Genomic DNA, 18219 nt, shown 5'->3' with positions numbered 1-18219 from the left:
ATCTCTATATAGGCTTATAACTCTGAAAACGTTAATATGCTCTTGAAAGAAATGAAAATTCTGTATGAAAAAAGTAAAGGTAAATACCGAGACTGAACGAATACTATTTTTCCTTTATTGGCAAAGGAAAAAAAGAGAAAAAGAAAAAGAAAAAAAAATGGAAGCTGTGGCTACCATGATACCATGAGCTCAAACAAAACACAGAATGTTCTCTTCAAAAACAGGAGTCAAAATAGCTGCCTGTGTGTTCGCGCATTACCCCCAGTCAAGGTCAGTAAGCTACAAATCTTTGGCATAAATCGTGTAGAGAATTTGTGTTGACGTGGTGCTCAAACTGAGGCCCAGAATTACATCATTTGCATGTAAGTATTTTGAAAGAACTTATCTAAGCAAGTTTTCAGCAAGTCTTGAAGTACCAGGGAACTCGTAGAGTACTGTCAGAAATCTGGTGGTTTTCCATGATTAAAAATAGTAATCCCAGGCTTGACCTCATTGTTAAGCAAAATAAAAAAGCAGCTGGAACAGTATTCAGGCAACCACAGTTAAAGGAGGGTAATCTGAGAATTGCAATCAACACAGGCTTATAGAAAATGAATCTCACGGTAACTAGATTTTTCACAAGTTGATCGATGCTGTAGTAGTAAACTATAGTGAAATTTCTTGCCCGTGGTGCCTTTTATACCATGACAATTTAATAGGGATAGTCTGAATGGTACAAAATCAATCAGCTTCCAGTATGGGAAAAACAGCCTTGTCTGCTTGCAAATACTATGTCCACACAATCACCTTTTAAAATCTTACTTGAGTCTCTATTACATTTGTTTGCGATAGATTTCTTACATCCTTTTGCATGTCGAAAGAGAATATAGGATTAGAAGGGATCTCCTAGGTCATTCAGTCTAGTCCTCTTCCTCAACAGACAACTGTGACTTATAATCACATTTCATAAATTTATCCATCTCAATTTTAAATTTTTTAGGTTTTCTTGCCCTAGCTAGTCCTGTCAAAAGGCTCTATTTATTACCTACTGAAAACCAAACCACATGCCCTTTGTTCTAATATATACTAGACTGACAAATGAGGACATTTAATGTGTATTTAAGCATTTTAGACAAAAATAATTTGTATTGATTTACCCTTCTTTGTCATTGAATTCAGTGATTCACCATTTTTATTATGCTGTAGTTGCTTTTAGCCAAAAGTGAAATATGGAAACACAGGTATACGCAGATGATACGGTGCTTAGTAAGTCTTGTTATAATAAAACGTGGTGTCAAGTCATATTCTAGCCAGTGCCTTTTGCCTCACTTCATTATGGTTTGTGTTCACATCTGAGGCTTTCAAAGTCAGTGTGGATTTTCAGTGAAATTTTGCTCTGGTTGCTTGAAAATGAAACACAAGATCAGGCACTCGAGTGTATATTAGTAAGAGGCAGGGAGAACCTGGCAACAGAACGAATCCTCTTACCCTTCAGGCACTTGGCGGTTCCCATGGAAAGCTTAAAATTGCCTCTGTGTGAAAGCTGCAAATATCTCATACAATGGCCTTATTTTATCTCCTTCTGTTTTCTGATAGAGTATGGGATAGCAAAGAGCATCTGAGAAAGATTTTCAGAAGGTGGTAAATCAGTTACCAGGCACGTTTAGTCTTTGACCTTTCCAGGTGCTTAGGAAGAATTCACCCTGCTTGAAGTTGCTCTTGACACCTGGCTTGGTCAGGGGCCTTTCAGGACCTGCAAGTGAAATGGATTGTCCTAGCTGCAGTGGCCCACTTCCTGAAGGAAGGTCATTTCCCATCTTACATCCTACCTGCTCCCTGTCTGCGCTGGCGAATGCCTTCTGGGACGTGAAACCCTCAAGAGCAGATCCAGCACTTTAGCTGCCGGTTTTCCTGGGGGTGCTTGGGCAGAGGCGAGGATCAGGCTGCAGTCAGTGCACTAGTGCCAGCTGTACCTGTCAGCAGGAGAGCTCTGGATGCTGTAAATGGCGTAGTGCACCTCTGTTGTTCATAATGGAAAACTTGGGGGTGGTCACTGTAAATCATGGCAAACGGGAGGCAGGTACGTGGTTGCCTACCCACAGGCATTGGTCAACAGTGATCTGGGACATCATGAATGTTCAATGCCCCATGGAGACCGTTCTGTTCCCCTTGTTCATCTCCTGAAAGGTAGCCAACCATCTACATTTTGGGTATTCAAAATGTTGGTGATGTCCCCAACAAAATACTGATTTTATATGTCCTACATGACTGTGATATTCGGTTCCCAATTCTTTATGGAAATTTAAAGTTCACATTTTCTGGGTTAAACTCTTCCAAATGAAATAAATGGTTTTAATTTACAGTTATCACTACTGGCTGACCTTTCTGTGGTAACATGCTTCTGCTTTTCTTGCTCTTCTTACCTAGATGCTTTCGTTGGAGGGATCATTGGCCTCATTTTTGCTTATATTTGCTACAGACAACACTACCCTCCTTTGGGTAACACAGCTTGTCACAAATCTTACGTCAGCCTGCTAGATCAGAACTCTGTGAAGAAAGAAGAGAGACCTACAGCAGACAATGCAACTGGCCTGCCTCTAGAGGGAATAACTGAAGGTCCTGTATGACTTCAAGAAACGTGCAGAATGAACTTTTAGCCTTCTCACATTTGCTCCAAACTGGTCTCTTAACACAGTGTTTCTTACTGTACCTTTTTTTCTTTTGTTTCTTTGCTTTTTATAAAGAGAAATCAAATATTTTATTTTCATCATACTTTTAAATTTTTGGTTCATATTGACTTGCTGAATTATCTGTTTTTAGTCTACTGCAAACAGATAGGCTACTTGAGGGAAGGGGAACAAGCATTAACAAAAACAATCCCACTTAAAAAATAATTATGAGAGTAATTTTAAGAAGACGTGGTTGAGGATATATAGTAGATCTGGAAACAGATTTTCTAAAGTACTCAGAATCACCTAGAAAGTTCTGGTCGTCTTCAGCACTCATTGATTTTGATGAGTGGTGAGTACACACAGCACTTTTCATCAGATGTTGTGGCCAGCCGTTTCTTTATATAATTTGATAAGTTAGGGTGTCATCCTTATGTTTATCTTGTTGTCTTCACATTAAAAAAATCTCCACATGCTGGTACAACTTCATATTAATTGCCAAGTTTTGACAAGGTCATTCTGAGCTACTAATGATCAAGCAGCCAAAAGGTATGAATGATTAAGTGTGTGCAAGAGCCAAGCCTCGTGCATTAGTAGTTCCACAGGGTGATTCTAACATTCAAGAAATTCCACGCTGTTAAAATTATAAATTTTACAGTAACATACGTTCATAGGATGGGCTAGAAACTTGGTATTACATCATTAACAATTTTTTGAGAGCTCTTGCAGTAATTACCATCAAAACAAAATGAAAGAAAACCCATGACACTCAACAAGCTGAAGTCCTGAACACAAATTTTTATAAATCCTAAAACTGTGAGGACAAAGAAACACTACGTTTTCCGTGAATCTCGGTGTGCCATATTCATTCTTGTGTAGTGACTCACTGCAGCATTGGTGATCTAAAGAAATGCAAAGATTTTCATTTGTGACTTCGGGCGCACAACCGTGAATGCTTGTGGTGGTCTCCAGCACTACAACATACCCAGAGGAATGCCGGAGACAGCTTTCCACTAGACCCATTCCACATTTTCAGCTCATCACCTTCTTGAGTATGGTGTTTGCAAAGGTTAGCTTGGTACCTGAACTTGAAACTCACCTGAATCAAAACACTGTTGGTACGGAGAAGATTACTGAGTATATGGCTTTAGTTAATTTATTATTGGTAGGATCCTGTTTTGTTATGTATGCACTATGCAGTATACATCACATTCCTGTGAAACGATGTAACTTTGGGTGGCAGAATGTCAGATTCCAGAACTCTTTTTTCTTAGATGTCCTGTAAAAATGCAGGCAAATGTTCCAGACCACATCTTGGCAGCTGAACATTTCTTAGCTGGAGCTGCTGGTTAATCAACAACCATTATTACGGTGCTTTAGACTGGAGGAGACTGCTGCCATAATTATAATTTATGTGTTCCTGTTGGAATATGCATTGGCCTTGTAGGCATTTTGTGATTCAGACAGCTCAGTGTCTTTATGTAAGGCTTGTCATTCACTTTTCTCAAAGGTAAGCTTTGTAGATTTTTTGAGAAGAGCTACTTCCTGATTGGCAACACTTGAATTTTGGTAGAAGGCAAGTAAATTGGGATCCCCTTAAAAATAAATGTAATAATTGTGTGCAAGGGGACGCCCCCTTGCTATTATAAACTTATATGATGTTTGGAAATAACATTAAAGAACAGAATGTAATAGGCAGGAACCTAGGAGGGTTCTGTAGCAGTTAGGCCTGATCTACTTGTAAAACTGGTACCAGCTTGCCTGTGTCAGTTATGGGTAGGTTTTTTACTGATAGTTACAGTATTCTGACCTCTAGAATAGAGACAGTTACCCAAACATAACTGTGGTTTTGCTGGCGTATATATGCTAGTTCACAAAGCTAGCGTCAGCAGAGTAAAATTATTCTGGCATTGCATTTGCACTGGATTTGACAGAACAGTCCTCTAGTGTAATTGAGGTCTTATTCTAGAAACCCACACAGTTTAGTGGAGGTTTAATCTTTCTATAAAGTTTTTAAACCATCCTACAGAATTCTGTAACAGGGATATCATTTTCTATTACTTCATACGGGAGGATCAGTGAAAGCCCTAGAGTAATGGTATCATGTCTTTACGTTGTGTAGGGCTTGGCCATTAGCTTTTTCTTTCAGCAGGAACCCTAGTCTTCCAGGTTATATGCAAATGTTAAAAAAAAAAAAATAATCCTAAATCAAAATCAGAAATTTAATACTGATGCATAGAGCGTTTTGCATGTTTTTATATAGATCTGGCTTATTCTCAAAAATAAGTGGGGCCTCCTAAAACTGTGCTGTATACATTCCCAGTATTTTAATGGCTTTTGATACAAACAGGCTATCTTCTTTGGGATGGAGAAAGCTTATACATCCCTCAAATGAATAGTGGCTGCTAAAAGATTGGAATATGAAGTGTAATGCAGCATAAATACTTACATTGCAAAAGTAATTGGTGAACTTTGCAAAGCAGTAAAGAATAACGTATTTTAATGGGAATAATTAAATTGAAAGTCGTAAAATAAACAATGTAAAAGCTTTGATTGTAATGTAATTAAAATTATGAAAGAGTTAATGAAATGAAACTTACAGAGGGATCTGTAGGTGCTGTAATTACCAATGCAGAGTCAGTGTAGGGAAGGCATTTTCGTGGATCAATGTATTTTAATCTCATGCTTTCTCAATGTGAAGGAAATGTAATGTTGTAACGCACCAATAAAACAACACATGAATGTGGGTTTGTACATCTGTGTGTTATCATTTTTTTAAAGAATAAAAGTTACCAACTTAATTTCATTAATAAATCACGTGGAGCATTAAAAAAAAAAAAAGAAAAGAAAAAAAAAAAAAAGAAAAAGCTGTAATATGACTTAATTATTGATAAACAGCAGTTCCAAAAATCATTATTGATACAACTAAAATGGGACAGCCTTTCTCCTTTAATCAAACTATGCTATCCGACTTTTATCCAGGAGAAAGTACAGTGTAAATCTGCAAGGTTGAAAATTTTGAAATATTTGACCAGCTAAACTGCAACAGGTCCGTTTCATCTATTAAGTTCCATATCTCAAATGATACTAGGAATGGCATATTTGATAACAAATGTGGTTAGACTAGAAAAGGATAGCAAAATCTAAACAAAACCAGCAGAAATATCCTGAAACCAAGAGAAGCATGAGACTGCAAACCGGTCAGCAAAATGTCCCCACAAGGAATGTGTATCTCAGGCGATGTGTTTGGAATAGAGCTGGAGCGTTTATGCCGATTCAGTCTCAGATTTTGTTGTGTACAATTTAGTCTGATTTAGCCCTCTAGTCTTTCCCCATGCATACAGCAAGTTCTTTCTATTTAATGTGGAAAGAGAACCTCATCTTCCTTCCTTCATTCCATGGGAAAAAATACCATGCTATGCATGGTAGGGCGGGGGGGGGGAGCCTTATTTTTATGTTACGGTACTAAAATTGCATTGACTTCAGTGGAACTGCTCTGGATCACTAAGCACATCACATCCAGTAGGTGGAATAAAACTTTCACACAGTTTTTGCTCGCACTCTTACATTTTTAAGTATAATTAGCAAAACATTGCAACTAATTTGTCTACAGTTTTGTTTTCTCATAATAACATATATCCCTCCTGGGTTAGAAGACTGTTGGGTTGCTCTGACCTGACGGAATGGGAAAAGTCTTGAACACAGCAGCATCAGAATGATGGGAGTGAGAAGGTTAGACACATGTTTCTGTTGCTTTTGATGTTCAGAATGTGTTCAGAATTGCCACGATCAATAGGTAACAATGATTATAAAATTTCTGTATTGCCTGCTCACCAGTGTTACTGCTTACAGTGGTGCCATGCCAGCTGGCACAAATACGGTACGGGTCCTGTACTGAAGGGTTATGCTATGTTTATATTAATTCATGGAAAGAGAACAGAAATTCTGCTCTTATTTACACCAGGGTAACCACTGCTGTATTTCATGGACCTACTTCACAATAATTCTCTTCTTATCAAAGCAAAATTTGAGATTCTGGTCTTGTGTCACTGTAGGCTGGATCTTGCTTCTGGTAAACTCTTCTCAAACATGAAAAGAAGAGCCTATAGTGCTTTTCTAGATGTACATGTTATATTGCAGTAGTCATCTTGTGCTGTGTGTGCTCCAAACAAGGTAGAGTCTCAGGGTTTGTGTGCCTGAACGTTTGTCCTGGGAAGGACAGTGTAGAGATTCAGTTACTATTTCAGCAGGCCAGGAAAACCTTCAGTGTCTGTCTGGATAATGAAGATGTTTAAAAGCTGCGTGATTCTCATCCATGTAATGGAGAATTCCCTCCTTGCAAGAGAAAATGCTGAACACTTGTTATTTTTCTTCAGTATTCTCAATGATCAAAGAGTCTAAGCATCCTCGCCGGATGTTCCAGTGTTTTTCTCTGATTTTTTTTCTCAATTCTCTTACAAAGGCGATCATACATATAGGCAGCTCCCTTGATTAGGAACACTGAAAAAACCAGAACAGTATAAATGAAATAAAGAAATTAAGCATATAAATCAAAATTAACAAACTTGGCAAAATTCAGTTTTATGCAGAGAACGCAAAAAAATGTCATGGTGATCAAATGTTATTTGTAACTATGCATTCAATAGGATTGGTAATCTTTAAGTAATGCTGTAAAATAAAATGCAAGGCCATGGTAACATGCTTCAAGTCCAAAAAGAACAAAGTTACATAAATAAACACCAGTATAGCTGGTGGATTAGACACAATGTGATCAGTTACAAATAGCTCCAAATTGACTCTATTTTAAATACAAAATCAAAGCACCTACTAGGGTTTTATTCCCACAGTTTAAGGTGTATCTCAAATTGCTAAGCAGGACCGTATTGTTGAACAATTAGGATTAACACCCCATAGGATACACCCAGTTTCACATCATTTATTATATAGAAACTCCTGTTATACAGGTGCGCAAATTATTCCCTGCTCAGGAACATACTCTGAACAGACAGAAAACATCATTTTGCCATTAATTTAAAACTTGCTTAGCATGTAGGAAATTAAAATTGAGGCATGATTTAGTGGTGGACCTGGCAGTCCTGGGTTAATGGTTGGACTTGATCTTAAAGCTCTTTTCCAACCTAAATGATTCTGTCATTCTATGAAAATCACAGAGCGGTTTGGGTTGGAAGGGACCTCGAAGCCCACCCAGTCCCACCCCGTGCCCCGGGCAGGGCCCCCTCCCCCCAGCCCAGGCTGCTCCCAGCCCCATCCAGCCTGGCCTTGAGCACTGCCAGGGATGGGGCACCCACAGCTGCTCTGGGCAGCCTGGGCCAGCGCCTCGCCGCCCTCACGGGGAACAATTTCTGCCTCACAGCTCATCTGCATCTCCCCTCTCTCAGCTTAAGGCCATTCCCCCTTGGCCTGTCACCACGTGCCCACGTACAAAGCCCCTCTCCAGCTTCTTGCCGGCCCCTGTAGGTGCTGGGAGCTGCTCTAAGGTCTCCCCGGAGCCTTCTCCTCCCCAGGCTGAGCAGCCCCAGCTCTCCCAGCCCGGCTCCATGGCAGAGGGGCTCCAGCCCCCTGACCACCTCCGTGGCCTCCTCTGGGCTCGCTCCAACAGGTCCGTGTCCTTCTCATGCTGGGGGCCCCAGAGCTGGTCGCAGCGCTGCAGGGGGGTCTCACGGGAGCGGAGACGAGGGGCAGAATCCCCTCCCCCGCCCCGCTGGCCACGCTGCTGGGGATGCAGCCCAGGGCACGGGGGGTGGGGGTGGGGGTGGGGGTGTGCTCTCTGGGCAGTGGGAGGACATTGAAAATGACAAGACCAGGCAGGTAATTCCTGATACACTGAACTGAACTGGGATTCCTTTTACAGATGCTTGGCACATTGCCTGAGCGCTACAGGGGTTTTGCTTAAACTTGCAGAGACAGCCAAGAAATCAGCATTCAGACCAGATTTGAATCTTGTCCGAACCCAGATAACTATACTAGAAATATATGAGCTGCAACAGATGTATGCTGAAGCTACATAAGTAAAGCTCTGCCCATTATTATTTTGCTGCCAGCTTCTGAGAAAACTTTCCGAAGCGAAAGGAAAGAGGCATTTGGAGGTAGCCCACTATATGTGATCTGTGTAGCAAGGTATGAGTGGGGCCTGAAATAAAAATCCTTACTCAGCTCTTTGAATTAATAAAACCACCACATTGATGCATTTGACCCGTTCATGAGTGCTGCAGAATGTCAAGCATGAAATGCAATTTAACCAGCTCTGTAAACCTTAAACATTTGGACTGAGTTTCTCTGTTAGTTCGCCAAAATGGCTCTTAATTTCTCTGCAGCTTTACAGCTGTCATCTGTTATTCTGTTGACCTATTAGAATTTAACACTTGGTATTAAGACCTAATTCAGATGGTCTGAAACAAGTTTTATTTCCAGAAGTGGACAGGGCTGGGCACAAGTAGGCTCTGGTTTTCATTCCAATGATTATTTACGGTTTGCTTTTATTTGGTCTCTTGTTCACAGGTATGAACATGCTTTTTAATTAACCTCCCATGTCCTCTGAGCTCCTTCAAGTCCCTTCTTGATTTTTTTTCATCCCCAGAGCAGCTACTCTACTGATGAAGGGAAGGGGAAGAGAAGTTTTTGCTGACATCTATGCATACATTCTTCTGGATAGTGTCTTGTCTCCCTCCTCTCCCTCTTCCATCCTTTCTATAATAATTCGAGAGTTTAAAAGTGGTCTCCTCTGTTGTTTTGCCATATATTCTCTTGCTCCTGTTTGAAAACTGCCTTTTTCTGAAGTCACAGCTTCAGTCAGCTTGATGCACACAACAGCCACCCCTCCCTTGGGGCACTGATTTAGTTCACTGACTGGAATGATTTGACCTAACATTTGCAACTCCGTTATTTCCACACACTGGGAAAGGAGCCAGCAGTTACTTTGGGATCAGCTGTTTGGGTTGACTTTCACTCTTTGATGTAAATGAATAAATAGGTGGACCCTAAGGGATCTGCACCTGTAGATTGGTGCCAGTGGGAGAGCTCACAGGGTCACGAACGCTGCGACTCCAGCCTGCCCTGCCCTGCCTCTCCCGGGTTAAGCGATGCCGTGCTGATCTCCTGGCACCCGTCCCGCGGCATGGAAACGTCTGCCCAAGCGGCATGGAACCTGTTCCAGGCCTGCTCTGCGAGTAGGAAAGCAAAGTCTCGCTTCCTCGCCAGCCCCTGCTATGGCTGCCCTCCGCAAGCTGGTATGAGGGAACACGATGTTAAGGTTTGCACATTGCAAAAATCTCAGGAATGGGAAAACCTGGAGTACCTGCACTTCATACGAACAACAAATGGAGAAACTGAGACTTCTGAGTAGCAGTAGTCATACTGGGGCTAAACATACATTAGTAATGGGGAACCACTGCAATAAAAATAGCTTGGAATACTAAGAATTAAAACTTATGTGTAACTACCTGTCTCAGCTTGATCCCTACACAGACACGTATCCCCTAGTGGGAGTTTTTGTATTTGGGGTGAACAGAAGCATCCATATTTGTAAGTTTCTGAGTCTAATTAATGCACTGGTATATTATAAACAATATTTACACACAGCACAAAATGCAGTTCTTAAGGGACTAGATATAATTACAGAATTGCCCAGCTGAATCAGAACAAGCTTTGACAGGAGCACTCAGGTTGCGATTGTCTCATACACAAAACTGCTCACTCTGAAGCCACAGGGCGCTGTTAAGAAGCAGCTTTTACAATTCTTAGTAGTGCAGTGAGAAAGGGTAATAAGGAAAGAGAAGCATCCAAATACAATTTGGCTCTCAAATTCAAGGGAATTTTTATCCCGATCCACAGCTGGAGCAGCAGCAGATTTCTGCTCTTCACATTTTTGATGTTATAGGTTGATGAAACGCACCTCTGATCTGCGAGATGCTGAGTGGCAGGTGAGTACACTTTTACGAATGTGGTTTGGAGACAACAATTCAAAAAAATTCCCACTTCATGATGCCTTCAGAAGGCAGCCTGCCAACACAGCTACACTCACAGCAGGCAAATGTTTCACTTTTAAGAACCTTCTGAGATCCCAAAACTTCTTAGTTTATCCTGTTGCCAAATATCGCTCGCCTGGCACAGGTACTGGTTTACCATCCACTTAAAGAGAGCATGAATCCTGATGTGGCTACCTCAAGAAGAGACAGAGCACGTCAAATAACACTGCTTTTCTCCGGACCCCTGTCTAATGAAACTACGTTGTTAGCACTATTCAGTGACATACAAAAGCTTGGGAAAATAATTTGTTCTGATTCCCTTTGTTCCGCATGACCAGCACTGCGACCTTACCGCTGTTAGCAGCCTATTTCTGTCCTCCAGCTTTTTGATGTGTGGTCACTGCAGCAGAAGGGAAACACTCTGTGAAATAACGACAACGACAATGCTGATCTGCCCTCATAGTAGCCAGCTCTGTGAGAGCCATCGCTAAGGCAAATTGTGCCGGGATTCTAGTTAGCATCGCGCTCTCAAACTGACTTTCTGACACCTGTCGGAAGATTAAGAGTGAAGAGGTGCTAATTAAGATACGTGCCCATTACATCATTGCTGGAAGAGATCTAAACAAGGGAATGTTTGATTTCTTTGTTCCAACAGCCTTGCCCATTGCTCATTGCTGGTCACAAGGAGTAGGTGACACCGAAGGCTCCCGGGAATCATACTGTTGTCAAAAATCTCCTTGAGCTTTGCATTCAATTCCTTGTATTGGGGTCATTAGGAGAAAGGAGCCCCCACTTTACCGAGGGTGATGTTTGCAGATCATTTATTGTTACTCAAAAACTGTTGAATAACTATCTCCTTTACCAGACAGGCTGAATATACGGCACTATTGTATTAATCTGTATTCTATGCACATCCTTCCTTATCAGCATTACAGAGCGTTTGTGTGTACAAAACTGCATTTCATCTTCATTTCCAGTCCAACAGATTGAAGCCACAATAAAAGATTCAGATGCGAGTTCTTATTGAAACCAATATAACACTGTAAAAAAGGAAGGGGAAAAGAACATTATGGCAATGTCACAATGTCACTCTAATCTAAGAGGCGTAAGCTTGTCAATGGAGTGAATGTGCTGGAATTCATATCTGCAGCATTGTCCAACAAAGATAAAGCAATTTAAAACATCCTCTGTATCAGTAAGTGTGAAAAAGACTGGAGCCTGCCTCTTCAAATAAACCATTTAATGAAACAAAGGGCCAGAAATCACATTTCTGAGGCTTGTTTGGGAAGCAGGAACTCCATTTCACAAGCATGTGAGGGGTTAGAAAATAGCTTTAATTCTGTATGTTAACAAAACTCAGAATGTTAGGAATATTTTGATGGAAAAACGTTTATGATCCCTCTACACATTTATCTCAGTGTATCAAGACTTCTGCCAGCATGTGGAGAGAATGATTTACACCTTTGCTTTTTTTATAGGCTTCCAACCCACTCATGCCAGGCAAATGCCCATAGTAACAGGGTTATTCTCAAGTAAGTGATTTTTTTCCTTTCCTAATTCTATCCTGGGCTGAGAAACCTCCCCCAAAATGTCAGTGCAACTCTGTTTCTGTGAATTGTTCTGATGGGACATAGTTTCAATTTAATTTTGACCAGTTTATTTTTAACCTCAGCTAGAGTCCTCTCTTTTTAAACACTAAAAGAGAAACTCCTGTGCTACTAACCGAAAAAGAGAAGAACACAGCTGATCCAAATATCCCATCCAGGCTAATAGAGAACAAGCACCGTCACAGACCAACCCAGCCTCCTCCATCAACATTTCAAGCAAGAGCTGGTGAGCTCAGGGAGGGAGAGCTGGCTGGCGGTGCAAGGACAGGTGCTACAGGAGCTTCTGGCTAGTAAGTGGATTTATGTTTTCCATAAAAAAAGCAGCCTCTGTGCTATTTGGAAATTTGCAAGGTTGTGGTTTTGTGTGAATTGCATGTTGTGCATTCATTTCAGCTGGGCAGTTCTGAAATTTAAGCACTGCATGGTTTAAGGCAGTGAAATTGTAGAACCTTTGTATTATGGATGGGGTGGGGGGCAGGAAGCACAGAAGAATTGGCCTTGTTTTTTGATGACCCTTAGTTTATGGAAGGTTTCTGCAGCAAGGAGAATCAGAATCGACCTAGTGAAATTTTTCAGCCTTGTGTTTTTTTCCTAACTTAACAAGTGGAGAATCACCAGGATTTGTGTTCTTAAGAGTATTCCGATCTGCATTAAATAAAGGCTAACTTCTAACTTGATGTGTACTGGCTTATAAATCCAGGCTATTAATTTGTTCCATCTTTACTTTTATGGAATGGTTGTTCTAAAGAAGTCAACTAGTTCTTTGAATATGTATCTATTCAATGTTTATAGTAGTTTCTAAAGAGTTATGCAGAACTGTTAGACAAGTAAATAACAGATTTTTTGCCACTATGTTCTCCTGGCTAAAAATAAAAGGAAAAGTTGCACTGCTTCTACTACTATCTTCCTGTGATACTGTAGTTGTGACAGGATGATTTATTGAGTTTAATGGCACTGGTAATGGCTATACAATAAGAAGCATTTATAACGCAGTAAATGGAGCTATGAAGAAAGGTGCTTACAAGTTAAATCCTAGAAAGACTGGCTCATTATCTTGTGGTAATCCCCTAAGTATCTAAAGTCACTGCTGTAATTAGTATCACTGTTCAGAATTGTACGTGCTGTGTAATACCCTCAGAAGCTAGTGTAGTAAATCATACATGAAGGACTGTAGGCTTGCATTTGCTCTGCTAAACCTTTGCTGGTAGCATTGCTGACGTTCACCTAGGTGCATCAAGATTGAGATTAATTTATTTCAACACCAGAACTAACAGGTGCAATACAATCTAAAACAATCCTGTGACCTGAATTTCCATGGTTTTGCTAGGAAAGACCAGAACACAAATACACCCCGTTGTCATCTGAACTCAGCTAAGAGCTTTCCTGTCACTTCCCCGTCGTGCTGAATTTTTCCTTAGTTTCAAAGGAGGGCAAGAGCTATAACTGACTCTCCTCAGTGTGTTAAAGGAGGAAAGGTTAGGTCCAAAGGGGGAAGCTAATCACGTAATGCTCAGGTAAGTAAGGAAGAATTCACAGATGCTTTCCTCTTCTAGCCCTGTCTTCGGTGTAGCATCACAACTGCTATTTTATGGTCCAGTGATGTGCTTTCTTAAAACACACCATGTCTGTCTGTCTTCAGGCTAAATTATGTGTTTATGTATTGGGTCAGTTTGAAATGCGTACATTAGTTGTCCTGCTGACTTTGCTGAGCTACTGCTACTACACAGGAAAAACCGTGCAGAAGCTGAGCTTTTAGGTGTAAGGAGTTTTAAAATGAGCTGTCAGTATCTTTTGTGTGCAGTGATTGCTCGCTAATATTAAACAGTGATACCCAAAGGTGGTTATTTAAGAAACTGAGATTCTCCTGCAAAGCACTGGATCTTACTACATCAACTAAATTATATTTTCTTTCCTGCTTTCAGTAGTGCAGGGTACACAGCTGAGTGGCTCAGACTTTATTCAGAGAAACTGGAGCTGGCTCATGTAAGTGGGGTCTGAGTCAGGTTTCACCCAACATCAAGCCCTTAAATGAGGCTCTGGGATTTCTTTATAGTCAACAGACCATTGTGCACTCGGACTGCTCTACAGGAGGTTTTAAACCTCCAGCTGCAAGTGACTCCCTGACTCGGTTTAGGATGAATACAGATATCTGTCTACAGACCTGATAAGGAAAATTTTATACCAAAATTAACGTCATTACTGGTCTTCGAGAAATAAACTCTCTTTGGTCGTTGCTGAAATCAATGGAGGCCAAATGTAGTTGGGGAATACCAGCATCATACTGTGTGTGATTTTCTACAAATTTGTCCGTGGCAAGGTGAGCTGGCAGGCATGCTTATGCTCTTGAACAAGTCATTGTAAACTCAAAATAGTCCTTTACATAAGGAAAAGCTTCCCTGAAATCTGCAAGTGGGTCAGTCAAGCTGTTCCATTTCAGCAAATCCTGATATCAGTTATTCACACTGATACTTGAGTTCTGATACGATCTTTCACTCTTTCCTTCTGCACAGTAAATGCAGATAGTGGGATGGATAGTTGTCTGGGATACACATGGGCTGAATCGCTTCTAATCGCCTATAAAGGTTGCTTGTGTGGGTATTTTATTTTTTAATTATTATTATTTCTGAATACATCCAGTGTAGAACGTGAAAGGGCTTGAGGGATAAAAGTAGCTCTCATCTTTTCTTTTGCTCTTCTGGCATTAAACTCCACTCGGCAGGAGCCGTTTTCCCACTCACCCTTTGTTCAGTGCCCATTACAATAAAGGCCATTGATGCTATGGAAGCAAGTTACCATCCTGGTACTCTCAAGTCCCCCTTGGCTCTAATATCTGAGCATCAACTCTTCATCTGTAGTAGTGGAATTGCCAAAGCAGAAGAATCTCACCAGTTAACCCTTTCCAGGGTCACAGTAGCCAGGTGTCAGAGCACTCATTACAAATTTTGTATTGCAGGTTGCTGACGTGCAGGTTTTGTTCAATGAAACGTAAACCTGACTCGATCATGAGAGGGTTTGTGTTTTTTAGACAATTCTTTTTTGAGGTCACATGTACCAGAAGCAAGTGTTTATGGCTTAGATCTGACAGAAATAATTTCTAATGTTTAGGGCTGTTCATCCCCACAGATGCCGTTTCCTAGGAAGAAGCAGTGAACTGACAGGCTTTTTTTCTTCTGTGTTTTTATGGCTAAATGAGTCCAGTGGCAATGTCTTCCCCCTTCACATGTGGTGTTCCAAAGGAAAATAAGCATGTCATACTGGATGCACGGCAATGATTCAGATATTTGCATCAATACTATCAGCTTAAATAAAAGCCCCTGAATTTATTTGCACTGAGCATCCCAGCACTCTGTTATTCTACAGGAAAAGCCTGGAAGAGCACCACGCTAACTCGTCTCGCTTCCAGAGGTACCACTTGGATGCCTTCTGTTTCTTGCCGGAGCCCAGTTCGCTGTGTTCTCTTGTGCATATCCCTTCCCACACGTCGAAGAGAATACGAGCTATGTGATCGTGTTTTCTAAGAATACATACTTCTACTACCCTTTTTCTGAAGCTTCAGAATAGATTTGATCCTGCTGGTACTGACAGTTACTAACTCCAGAAGACACGTACCTGCTATTCAAGCCTGTAGCTGCTGTCCATGATCAAGCTTTGCCACCAGCATGGGAGAGAGTGGATGAAGTGCCCCTTCTAGAACTCTCCCAGGATGCGTTTAGGGCATCGTTATTGGTAGCCAGGCCAGTAACTGCTTGAGCCGAGCAAATGAATGTGAAGAGTAAACTCAAAGACATTTTGACATCACTACAACTGTGAAAATTATATTGTAGCCTATGTTGAGCCCTGTATTTATACAGGCAGTAGATCTGGAATATTTCAGGTCATTAAGTATTAATGCCTAGTTCTAATTAGAATTATTCAAATTTTTATTAAGTGCTAGGTATTAAATAAACCTTTCTATCAGGTTCTTAAAATCAACTAGGTTAATTATTGATCACACATATTATGCTTTTCTCTTCTTTTAGGTTTTCTGCAAAGTGAAAATCTTGACTGGGGTTTGAACAAGAAACGTGGGGTTACTCCCTGCTCTGTGCGTTCTTTTATTTGTGGGCAGTGGGGTTCCCCCCCCCCCCCTTATTATTTTTTTGGGCAACAGAAAGCTTTTCATTGTTAGGTGTGTGTGCTGTCCCTACTCTTAGCGTGCCTGGCTTGAGGGTCACTCCCTAGGTTAGTGCGGTGGGATGACAGCAGAGGGCTGAGCCAGGGAAGGCCGCAGCTGAGGCGCTTGGAGCTCAGCGTTTTGCTTCTGTGCAGGCAGCGCTGCCTTCATTTTGACTGCCTTATCTTCGTTGCTAAGTAAAAAAGGGAGATTCAGGCAATCTTTCAAGGCAAGGTTTATCTTTTTGAGAACTTGAGCTGGTGAACGGCTGAGGTGAGCCCCAGAGGCTTCCTCAGTGAAGTGCCGCTTTATCCCTTGTGCGAGGGCACACTCCAATGGCCCTTCCCTGAAGCAGGTGGAGATTAATCCCATTCACCTGACAGGGCATAGACAATTTATTTTGGATACAGCTAGGAAGAGAATAGAAATGGTTTGCCTCAACCCTTTTGTTTGTTATAGTTCTTGTGACTCACGAGGCTGTAATGTGGAAGGAGGTCTGATTTTTTTTTTTTTTCCTTCTAAATTTCAGTGATCATACTTTACTTGCCAAGCAGTTATTCATCGTGAACACTTTATGGCCGTATGCAGTAACTCATCTCTGCAGTGGTCCCTTATTTCTGTTTTAATGAGGAGAGCTGTGGAGTGTGGAAAAGAGCTATATGTTGTGCACTATAAACCTTGAGCCTGGGACTACAAAAGAGATGTTTCTTCTCAGGGAAAAAAAGGAACAAAGACAACTTGCACTTGAATATACATGCTATACAAGAAATAACGAGAAACATGTCTTTCACGGTGTAAGCCATCACTAATGACCTACTGCATTTCTGTATGGTTCAACTTAAGCCGTAAAACAATTAGCTGATATTATCAAGCCAGGAAACTTGTTACCTGTGAATGAAGGAGAAGATTGATTTGCCACAATGCTAAACCCCAGAGGCTGCTTGCTTGGATTTGTCAGATCCATAGGCTGCGTTTTAAGGCTAAGTTAAATTCTTCCATCTAACATTTCTATGGATTTCACAGGTAATTTGCAATGTGGCTCTGTGCACAAAGCTGAAATACTGCAAGCATTAGCAACCCATATACAAAATTATCAGTGTCTCAGCTGGCGTGCCATCCCCTGGTGGGTATCCATGGGGTACACACTCCTTGCATGGGAGAAGGGTGGTGTTGACAGCGTGATTAGCCACCAGCATCATTTAACACAGTCCTGCTGTGAATGGAAGCCTGTGAGACATCGTGTTATCAACATGGTATGTGTGACTGAGAAACAGGGATACTGGCTGGGCATTGGGGAAGGTATCCCTCATCTCACGGGAAAGCTTCTGTCATTTCTTGACATGCAGTAGTGAATAGAGCGCTAATCTAACTTGAGATAACCAGGAAGGACTGTAGTGACATTTTTTTCCTGCCTCTGGCCTTGATCCAAATGCATTCATTAATTTAAAGTCACTTCTGGAAAGCACCTTTAATTTTTCAGGTTTTGTGGCTCCTAGTAGAAAAATGTGTCAAAGCCTTTTTATTGATATATTTGGGATCTTCTGCTTTGTGTATGTTTCAGGATAAGAACATCTGGAAAACTGCAGACAATGACACTAATAAATTATCCTGCAAACTTTTTCAAACCATATAGTCTGAATTTGGGTCACTCATTTGCAAATGAGTCTGCCTGTCCTTGGTTAGATAGATGTACTGTACTGACTCCCTGGCACCTAGCTGCAGGTCATGTAGGAGATCGTTAAGCTGGCTGCTTTACATGTCCAGCTGTTGGTCAAAATTAAAATCTGAGAGCTGTGTGAAGTGCAGTAGTGTTATCCAATGCGACT

At 41.2% G+C, this 18219-nt stretch overlaps 1 protein-coding gene across 1 annotated transcript in view; it reads left to right on the top strand.

Annotated features, from left to right (window-relative positions):
* Positions 1-5402, top strand: part of PLPP4 (phospholipid phosphatase 4) — a 66099-nt gene extending 60697 nt beyond the window's left edge. Inside the window, exon 7 of the mRNA XM_055793626.1 lies at positions 2407-5402. Within this exon, the coding sequence (XP_055649601.1) occupies positions 2407-2606 (200 nt within the window). The 3' untranslated portion in view covers positions 2607-5402. The remainder of the gene's footprint in view (positions 1-2406) is intronic.
* Positions 5403-18219: the final 12817 nt, after the last annotated feature.

The sequence above is a fragment of the Falco peregrinus genome, chromosome 1 (assembly GCF_023634155.1).
Source record: "Falco peregrinus isolate bFalPer1 chromosome 1, bFalPer1.pri, whole genome shotgun sequence".
NCBI classification, from domain to species: domain Eukaryota; kingdom Metazoa; phylum Chordata; class Aves; order Falconiformes; family Falconidae; genus Falco; species Falco peregrinus.
This window is presented reverse-complemented; position numbering and strand designations above follow the sequence as displayed.